Consider the following 10,000-nt stretch of genomic DNA (forward strand, 5'->3'; position numbering starts at 1 on the left):
GTTACTTACTATTACTGTTATTATTATTACTGTTATTGCTTAGAGTTGTATACCACCTTGAGGTATAACATGGAGTCTGCTAAACAAAAATTGATTATTACCATTTTGATGAATATATAGCCATTGGAAAATTTAAAAAAGCAAAAACTCATCTGCAGAAAGAGCAAACAGCATTGTAAAAAGGAGGCAAGGAGTTGACAAGTGTTGTATAGGCTGGGCCTAAAGACTAGACACTCAAGAGTCGACAACTCAAGTGAACCTAATGCCCAGATTTTGTTCCATAAGCAAGGCACAAAGCACCATCCAAGGGTAGATATAATGGAAAAAATGCTAACTTATATCTGTTGGGTACATCATAAAAAGAATAAAAACTAATATCAATTTTGAGGAAATTTTTCCCACTAATATTTTCTCCAATGACTGATAACTATGCAAACAAAGGTGGCCTTCCACATTTTAATATCTATGGGAAAATCTTCCTAACCTAGCATTTAGTAGGACAAAATTATTGTATGACTATGCAACTACTTTAGCATTTTCTTCATTTTGAGAGTTATTTTATCAATATTAAAATTTGCTTTATAACTCTGCATCCTAAATTGTCATCCAGTATTTACCTCTACTACTTTGACCACTTTAAACCACTGATGAGATCATTTATTGTAATAACATCATCATAACTATTTAGCAAATTTAATGATTGGATCAATTTCAACTAAGATGTCTCTGCTACCCCCTTGGATCCCTGCATGTGGCCCAAAATATGGCCATTAGGCATATATAAGGAGTCACTCTGTAGGTGTGCAGCAAGTAGACCAGGCACACACAAACAGTCATGTTTTCATTTTCTACATATGCATTTCAATTTTTTGCCACTTTCTAGTGTCTAAATTTGTCATTTGATTTGCTTTATTCAAATGGTAATAGATTATTTTCCTTGCACAGATTTTATCTCATCTCTCCAGGTAGTCTATAACCAAGTGCAATAATAATTACAACAATAAGTAACATTTTGTTACTCGTACTTTTTTATTCTTTTATAACAATCATTATTCTGTAATACAACTTGTGTTGCATAGAAACAGTGTCCTCCCTGGAGCTGAAAATTTCCTAGTCACGGCTCACAGATTGAACAATCTACAATCATTTTTCAAGCCCCTTCCTAAACGCCCAACAAGTCTATTCACCCTCTAAAAACTTGTAAGTTCATGGAGAGTCATTTACATCATCCCGGCCATCACAGAAATCACAGTGCCAAAAATACGGGCAGTGGGTTTCGTAAGTAGCCAACATCCCAGGCTTGCAGTGCATGGGCCAGGTGTGTGCAAACACTCATGAGCAGTGAGAAAACTCTGTGCCTTCCCCTTGCAAAGTATTTTTTGTAAACCTTTTTAGCCTTTAGCCATTTTTCGAAGTCCATAATTGTCTTTTGATTTGCTTTATCCAGATGGCAATAGATTCTTTTTCTTGTACAGATTCCATATCATTTATCTATGTGGTAAATAACTTCGTAAAAGAAAAAAAACGTGTCATGTGTCATATATCTAATTTTTTGGTAATTATCAAATTTCTGCAATACAACCTGCGCCACTGGTCACAGCAGCCAGGAGCCGGCACTCTTCCAGTCACAGCTTATGCATGTTACATCCTACATTTATTGATGGGAATAATGCTAAACCCCTTCTAAGTGCCAAATGAGTCAAATCACACTCCAAGAGGTTTGTGCACTCTTGGCAAGTCTTTTCCGTCACCCTGGCCTTTGTTCATGCCAACAAGTTTGTGTCACCCTACCAGTAGCCATTTTGCCCGATGACAGCATGTTCACATTAATCCGGCCTTGATCCAGATTTTTCCATGACAGGACCATATCATTATCTGGATAGTGGGTGTTAAGCTTACCCAATCAAGGCGTAATCCAAGAACACAAGTGTCTCACATATGAGGCACCCTGCTACTGTCCATTTTCTAGCCATTTAACCCATTTACAATGGGTGTCCTGCCTGTGTGACACCGTATCGGGGATCGTGCTCTGACTCAGCCGGCCTCTGCCGGCTTATAGCAGCCCGGATACTTATTCTCGGTTTCAAAATATACCGGCGGTAGTGGGTTAACTAGTGAGACACCAAGGGTTAACAAATAATGGAAAACCAGTACAATCACTACTTCATTCCATATTGGTCCAGCATCTCAAGTATTGTCAGCAAACCTTATTTTATCTGATGGTGACATTTACTAAAAAATGTTCTTAAAATGTTTTTCCTCCTTTTAATGTTAGACTGAAGTGAATTCCTTTATGTCTAACCAGTGGAAGGTGTAATAGGATAAATACTTTCCTATCTGTCTTTTTCTCTTTCCCATAATGGTGGTCCATAACCCTCCCAAATCTTAAAATTTTGAGGAAAAATACCAAAAAATTTCAGCCAATTTCACCCTAATACTGATATCTCAATAATCAAAATCACCTGAAAACCTTGGTATGGCTGTACCACTCTAAGATATTTTAATTGTCCACAGGTAGCATTTTATTTCTTTTGCTGGTGGTCTTTGATGTTAATCCCTAACATTCTCTGTTCAGATAGCTCCAGCGGTAAGGTATGTAATTATACATTTAGTTGCTTTAGGATGCCTCATCATATGCAAATAGAATGGGAGTCATTTCACTGGATTTAGCTGCACTCCTTACATGTACTACTATCAATGTGTGCTCCTTGGCAACTGGGAAATCCCAGGAAGATTTGATAAAGGCAATGTGTATATATAATGTGTACCATTGTAGAAAACAAATCTAATACTGAATGGCAGAGACATAGAAAAAAAACACTGAAAAAGGCAAAAGTAATGTGAAAAGTACCTATTAGAGGGAATTGGAAGTGAGGACTATAAGCCAGTACCTGGGCAATTCCAACATGTGGCCCCAAAACGTCACCATCAGACTTAAAATGTCAGTAAGAATAATTCTAAATTTTCACATTTTCTATGAGACTCAATGGGGCTTCCTTTGGGGAATAAATATGGTAATGCTTTATCACCTATGCACTTTTATATATACAAGTAACCATCAGATATTGAAATTAAGTACTGCATAAAAATAACGAAAATACAAGGGTAAGACTTCAAGCATCTTCCAAAACTGACCTCTTAGCACTGGTGCTTAGTGCCTTTGACATTTTGGGGTTGTGTGGCCTGACCTCACGCACAACAGGGGGCTCTACCGGGGTCGACGGTTGGGAGCTGGTGGCGGTGCTTGAGGGAGAGAGGGCCGACCCAGCAGACACTATGGTCGAGGTCGCTGACGAGGGGGGACTAGTGGTGGTGGGGGGGTTTGAGGGAGACACGGGGACAGAGTCAGACCCGGTGGCACCAGCAGGCGAGGCAGACATCAATCAATGCCTGAAATTTATAAAAAATGTAAAGTAACACAAGCATAAAGTGCTGGAACTTTATATCTTTGAAAAATTCTGTAAATAACACATCACATTGCACAGAAAATATCAATCAATATAAAAAACATGAAAAATGTAACTGCAACACACTAACAATAAAAATCATACTAGGTATCTTCACAGAAAACCTACAATACAATCATTCCAAATGCATATATTCATATCAATCAACCATTGCAAATCACATAAAAAGATCTAAGCATACTTTAAATATATCAAAGAATAACTGATATCAAACAAACTGAGATCAGAGAGAGAGAGAAAGATGAGAAAAAGGGAGGGAGAGATAAAAAGGGAGGGAGAGAAGAAAGGAAGGGAAGAAAGAAAGGGAGGGAGAGAAAAAAGGAAGGGAAGAAAGAAAGGGAGGGAGAGAAAAAAGGAAGGGAAGAAAGAAAGGGAGGGAGAGAAGAAAGGAAGGGAAGAAAGAAAGGGAGGGAGAGAAGAAAGGAAGGGAAGAAAGAAAGGAAGGGAGAGAAGAAAGGAAGGGAGAGAAGAAAGGGAGGGAAGAAAGAAAGGGAAGGAAGAAAGAAAGGGAGGGAGAGAAGAAAGGGAGGGAAGAAAGAAAGGGAGGGAAGAAAGAAAGGGAGGGAGAGAAGAAAGGAAGGGAAGAAAGAAAGGGAGGGAGAGAAGAAAGGAAGGGAGGGAGGAAGGGAGGGAGGGAGAGAAGAAAGGAAGGGAGGGAGGGAGGGAGGAAGGGAGAGAAGAAAGGAAGGGAGGGAGGGAGGGAGGGAGGGAGAGAAGAAAGGAAGGGAGGGAGAGAAGAAAGGAAAGGAGGGAGGGAGGGAGGGAGGGAGAGAAGAAAGGAAGGGGGGGAGGGAGGGAGGGAGGAAGAGAAGAAAGGAAGGGAGGGAGGGAGGGAGGAAGAGAAGAAAGGAAGGGAGGGAGGGAGGGAGGGAGGGAGGGAGGGAGGAAGAGAAGAAAGGAAGGGAGGGAGGGAGGAAGAGAAGAAGGAAGGGAGGGAGGGAGGAAGAGAAGAAGAGGGAGGGAGGAAGAGAAGAAGAGGGAGCGAGGAAGAGAAGAAAGGAAGGGAGGGAGGGAGGGAGGGAGGGAGGGAGGAAGAGAAGAAAGGAAGGGAGGGAGGGAGGGAGGGAGGGAGGGAGGAAGAGAAGAAAGGAAGGGAGGGAGGGAGGGAGGGAGGAAGAGAAGAAAGGGAGGGAGGGAGGGAGGATGAGAAGAAAGGGAGGGAGGGAGGGAGGATGAGAAGAAAGGAAGGGAGGGAGGGAGGGAGGGAGGGAGGGAGGAAGAGAAGAAAGGAAGGGAGGGAGGGAGGGAGGGAGGGAGGGAGGGAGGGAGGAAGAGAAGGAAGGAAGGGAGGGAGGGAGGGAGGGAGGGAGGGAGGGAGGGAGGGAGGGAGGGAGGGAGGGAGGGAGGAAGAGAAGAAAGGAAGGGAGGGAGGGAGGGAGGAAGAGAAGAAAGGAAGGGAGGGAGGGAGGGAGGGAGGGAGGGAGGGAGGGAGGAAGAGAAGAAAGGAAGGGAGGGAGGGAGGGAGGGAGGAAGAGAAGAAAGGAAGGGAGGGATGGAGGGAGGGAGGGAGGGAAAAAGAGAAGAAAGGAAGGGAGGGAGGGAGGGAGGGAGGGAGGAAGAGAAGAAAGGAAGGGAGGGAGGGAGGGAGGGAGGAAGAGAAGAAAGGAAGGGAGGAAGGGAGGGAGGGAGGGAGGAAGAGAAGAAAGGGAGGGAGGGAGGAAGAGAAGAAAGGGAGGGAGGGAGGGAGGGAGAGGAAGAAAGGGAGGGAGGGAGGGAGGGAGAGGAAGAAAGGGAGGGAGGGAGGGAGGGAGAGGAAGAAAGGGAGGGAAGGAAGGAGGGAGGGAGGGAGGGAGGGAGGGAGGAAGAGAAGAAAGGAAGGGAGGGAGGAAGAGAAGAAAGGAAGGGAGGGAGGGAGGGAGGAAGAGAAGAAAGGAAGGGAGGGAGGGAGGGAGGAAGAGAAGAAAGGAAGGGAGGGTGGGAGAGAAGGAGGGAGGGAGGGAAGAAGGGTAGAAAGGGAGGGAGGGAGGGAGGGAGGGAGGGAGGAAGAGAAGAAAGGGAGGGACGGAGGGAGGGAAGGAGGAAAAGAAGAAAGGAAGGGAGGGAGGGAGGGAGGGAGGAAGAGAAGAAAGGAAGGGAGGGAGGGAGGGAGGGAGGGAGGGAGGGAGGGAGGAAGAGAAGAAAGGAAGGGAGGGAGGGAGGGAGGGAGGAAGAGAAGAAAGGAAGGGAGGGAGGGAGGGAGGGAGGGAGGGAGGGAGGGAGGAAGAGAAGAAAGGAAGGGAGGGAGGGAGGGAGGGAGGGAGGAAGAGAAGAAAGGAAGGGAGGGAAGGAGGGAGAGACGGAGGGAGGGAGGGAGAGAGGAAGGGAAGGAGGGAGGGAGAGAGGGAGGGGATGGAGAGAGGAAAGGAAGGAAGGAGGGAGAGACGGAGGGAAGGAGGGAGGGAGGAAGAGAAGAAAGGAAGGGAGGGAGGGAGGGAGGGAGGGAGGGAGGGAGGGAGGGAGGAAGAGAAGAAAGGAAGGAAGGGAGGGAGGGAGGGATGGAGGGAGGGAGGGAGGAAGAGAAGAAAGGAAGGGAGGGAGGGAGGGAGGGAGGGAGGAAGAGAAGAAAGGAAGGGAGGAAGAGAAGAAATGAAGGGAGGGAGAGAAGAAAGGAAGGGAGAGAGGGAGGGGGGAAGAGAAGAAAGGAAGGAGGAAGGGAGGGAGGGAGGGAAGGAGAGGGAGGGAGGGAGGAAGAGAAGAAAGGAAGGGAGGGAGGGAGAGAAGAAAGGAAGGGAGGGAGGGAGAGAAGAAAGGAAGGGAGGGAGGGAGAGAAGAAAGGAAGGGAGGGAGGGAGGGAGGGAGGGAGGGAGGGAGGGAGAGAAGGAAGGAAGGAAGGAAGGGAGGGAGGGAGGGAGGGAGGGAGGGAGGGAGGGAGGGAGGGAGGGAGGGAGGGAGGGAGGGAGGGAGGGAGGGAGGGAGGGAGGGAGGGAGAGAAGGAAGGAAGGGAGGGAGGGAGAGAAGAAGGTAAAGAAGGGAGGGAGAGAAGAATAGAGGGAGGGAGAGAAGGAAGGAAGGAAGAAAGGGAGGGAGAGGATGGCAGAGAAGAGAAAAGAGAGAGAGAGGATGGATGGAAGAGAAGAGAAGAGAAAAGAGAGAGAGAGAGAGGATGGATGGAAGAGAAGAGAGAAGAGAAAAGAGAGAGAGAGAGAGAGAGGATGGATCGAAGAGAAGAGAGAAGAGAAAAGAGAGAGAGAGAGGATGGATCGAAGAGAAGAGAGAGAGAGGATGGATGGAAGAGAAGAGAGAAGAGAAAAGAGAGAGAGAGGATGGATGGAAGAGAAGAGAGAAGAGAAAAGAGAGAGAGAGGATGGATGGAAGAGAAGAGAGAAGAGAGAAGAGAAAAGAGAGAGAGGATGGAAGAGAAGAGAAAAGAGAGAGAGGATGGAAGAGAAGAGAAAAGAGAGAGAGGATGGAAGAGAAGAGAGAGAAGGGATGGAAAAGAAAAGAGAGGGAATGGAAAGGAGATGGGTGAATGGGAGAGCAGAGAGAGAGAATTAGGAAACAGAGGAAATGGGAGTGTAGAGAAAAAAAGAATAAGAGAGTAATTAAAAAGCCTTAAATATCTTTTTACAAAATACTATGAAAGTTCAACATATTATATGAATATTATATGAATATTATATATATATATATATATATATATATATATATATATATATATATATATATATATATATATATATATATATGTCCAAAGCTGATTATAATCTACCAGGTTCTTTCAAAACTGAAAATAGCATAACAAAATCAAATTTTTCTATAAGCTTCTATTATACAGTTAACTAAATGTAACCTGTTCTAGAGGGACATATGCAACCATTCACCATTTCTACAAATTTCATACAAAACTTTTGACTATCATATATGCAGAATAGTTCTAGCCCTATCCAGTCATAAAAGAATAAACATGCCAAAAATGCAGAAGGTATGGGGAAAAAATGAATAATCGACAGCAGATTTCACATGCCATACTCTACAGCTCTTTCTATTCTAATGAGAATTACATGAAAACTAAGTGGGAAGTCTGAAATCGGTAATAATATAAGAAAAAATTATGAAATAAAATATTCTGTATGTATCACTTCAAAGAATGGCAAAAATCAGTGAACTTGCAAAATGCTTATAGTTTGAATAAGTGCTATGATTTAAAAGACACAATTACTTTCTAAATGAGAATCTATTATACTACCCATCAATACCCACTTAAAACTTAGTGATCTGTAACAGTAGACAACAATTCACAGTTCAACATAACAGAGTGATTGCCATAGCTTAATGCTCTAGTAAAAACCAACAAACCACAGCATTTATTCTAGTAACAGAGCATGTGCTGGTTTCATACTTGATAATAAATAGCTTAGGTATAAATTACCAAGAGTGATGCACAGGATAAAGGGAAGTGAACACTGCCGTCTTATTGAGCATTAGAAATAGAGTTAGAAACAACAGAGGTACAGCTGCAGCGGCCTCATATTTACCGCTAAATAAGGAAAATATCCCCTGGGTATCACCTCACAGGGACGAAGTACATAACACCCTCACACAGCCAGAGTTCATAACATCTGTTTTCTATAAGTTGGCACAAATTGCTCATAAATGGGGGGTACAGGGGCTTGCCCCCCTGTTTAGGGAATAAATAGAAGGTAGGAAAGGTTAGGTTGGGTTTTTGGGTTTGCATGACACCCTGGTTTTGGGACTAGAGAGTGTATCTCTCTCGGTAACTTATACCATTACTTCAAACATAAGCAAGCTTTATCTAAGCAAAATATATGTCATGGTTTGTTGGCTTCTGCAAGAGCTCCAACAGGCATGGAGGCTGTGCCGATCAGCACAACACACATTGGCAGAATTCAATGCTGTCTTTTCCAGTGGCAAAAGTGACACCTTGCGTGACAGGAATTGGGCAGGTGGTAAACATCTATCAAGTTGCCAGATACATTCCTCATCCCTCAATTATTTTTATGCATATCTATACTTATATTGAATATCTATAACACAACAAACCCCAACATAAGACATCAAAAGCTATCTAGGACATAATATTCCAAAGTACTGTGAATCAACTGAAAAATAACTAGTACAGTAAAATAGCTACTCGTCAACCGTGGCCATTCCCATGACATAACAGAAGTGGGCAGAACTTCGCAACATGTCTCAACTCTGATCACAGGACTGTATCATAACGCATTGTGTGATATTCTAATTGCCACAAGAAAAGATGGCACAAAAGTCTCCTCAAAACTGACCAATAACAGTTCAAACTTAATATAAACAATTGGGTATTCATTGCACCTTTAATTTTGGAGCATCGAGTCAGAAAGTTTCTAAGCAACACTTTCTATAAGCATTAAGTTAAAACTACCAAAATAACCAATATAAATTTCCATATGTATAGGAACTTCTTTGTTAGCTTTAAAAGGTGAAAAAATTAAATAAACATCAAATCATAATCCAATCTCTGCCATTCTGAATCAAATAAACAGAGCTCTGCAATTTCTCATAACAAAAAGGTAAATAAATAAACATCAAAATAATACTGTATATATACATTACAAACACTCAACAGAGAAACTGACATTAAAGATAACATGCACATAAGTATTCAACAATGATACATACACATGACCATATTCCTGATAACTCACCATGATCTACCTGTAAATTCAAAAGAAAATGCATTTCACACTCAATAAAACTAATGCACTTAGAATCACATTTTCATGCTATTTGCAATTGAAGGAATAAATTACCCAATAACTATCATTACTTTTGTGTAAGTTCTTCACACTGTAAACTAGTTATAGTCAACACCCTTTTAAATGTCTTTCTCAAATACCATATTTTTTCCAATAATTTCTCTGACGAAATAAACCCACATTCAAGCAACAACAAGGGATGCATATGCATATTATTTTATCATATACCTGATACCTTTATATAATTAAACATTGACCCTACGCATCATCAAAGAATGAATGTAATTCCCCTAGTCACATTCGATTCGACATCAAAAGAAAGTGCGTATTAATTTAAAAAACACGTCTGCTTCTAAACTTAGCTCTCCTGACAAACAATAGGCCTAGGCAGCGTCACTTGCCTTGCTCTCCACACAGGAAATAAAGAAGCTGTCCACCACACACCTGGTTATCCCTCTAATTATATCACACTTGATGACACCCTCTTCACCCTTGCCATCCTAGGACAACCTTCGAGTGCCACATGATGGGAGAAAACGAGAAAAAACGATTTTGTTAATCTTCACATCTACTGCTTTTATCTCGCTTCCCTTCCTCTTCCTCTCCACGCAGAACCTCACTCTAACACCGAGAATTTCCCCACTCCAAGACGCATTCTCTTGGATAAAAGCCACGTCAGGACCTTTAACATGTCCTAATCCACAAACCTACTCACATATTACAACTAGAAGCCCTTCGATAGGATAATTAGAGGCGATTTTCCATGACTCTGTGTAAGGCCGAAGAGGAAGCCCAACAATGCCGCTGTTCCCTGTCAGCTGATTCACCGCCGGTACTTCAAAAAACGAGTCAAAAAAAGGA

The 10,000-nt window shown here is 43.0% G+C and overlaps 1 protein-coding gene across 10 annotated transcripts in view; it reads right to left on the minus strand.

Moving 5' to 3' along the window:
• The window catches only part of LOC113821427 (ubiquitin-conjugating enzyme E2 E1), a 41,244-nt gene that overhangs the window by 31,013 nt on the left and 231 nt on the right, over nt 1-10,000 (minus strand). For 3 of the 10 annotated variants that reach the window (XM_070140779.1, XM_070140777.1, XM_070140783.1), the window contains exon 2: nt 3,136-3,390. In XM_070140779.1, the coding sequence (XP_069996880.1) occupies nt 3,136-3,380 (245 nt within the window). In that variant the 5' untranslated portion in view covers nt 3,381-3,390. Of the gene's footprint in view, nt 1-3,135; nt 3,391-9,062; nt 9,099-9,540; nt 9,743-9,854 lie in introns of those variants that run through there. The other 7 variants (XM_070140778.1, XM_070140782.1, XM_070140781.1 and 4 more) reach the window with 7 other exon arrangements.

Source organism: Penaeus vannamei, chromosome 27, assembly GCF_042767895.1.
Source record: "Penaeus vannamei isolate JL-2024 chromosome 27, ASM4276789v1, whole genome shotgun sequence".
Classification (NCBI taxonomy): domain Eukaryota; kingdom Metazoa; phylum Arthropoda; class Malacostraca; order Decapoda; family Penaeidae; genus Penaeus; species Penaeus vannamei.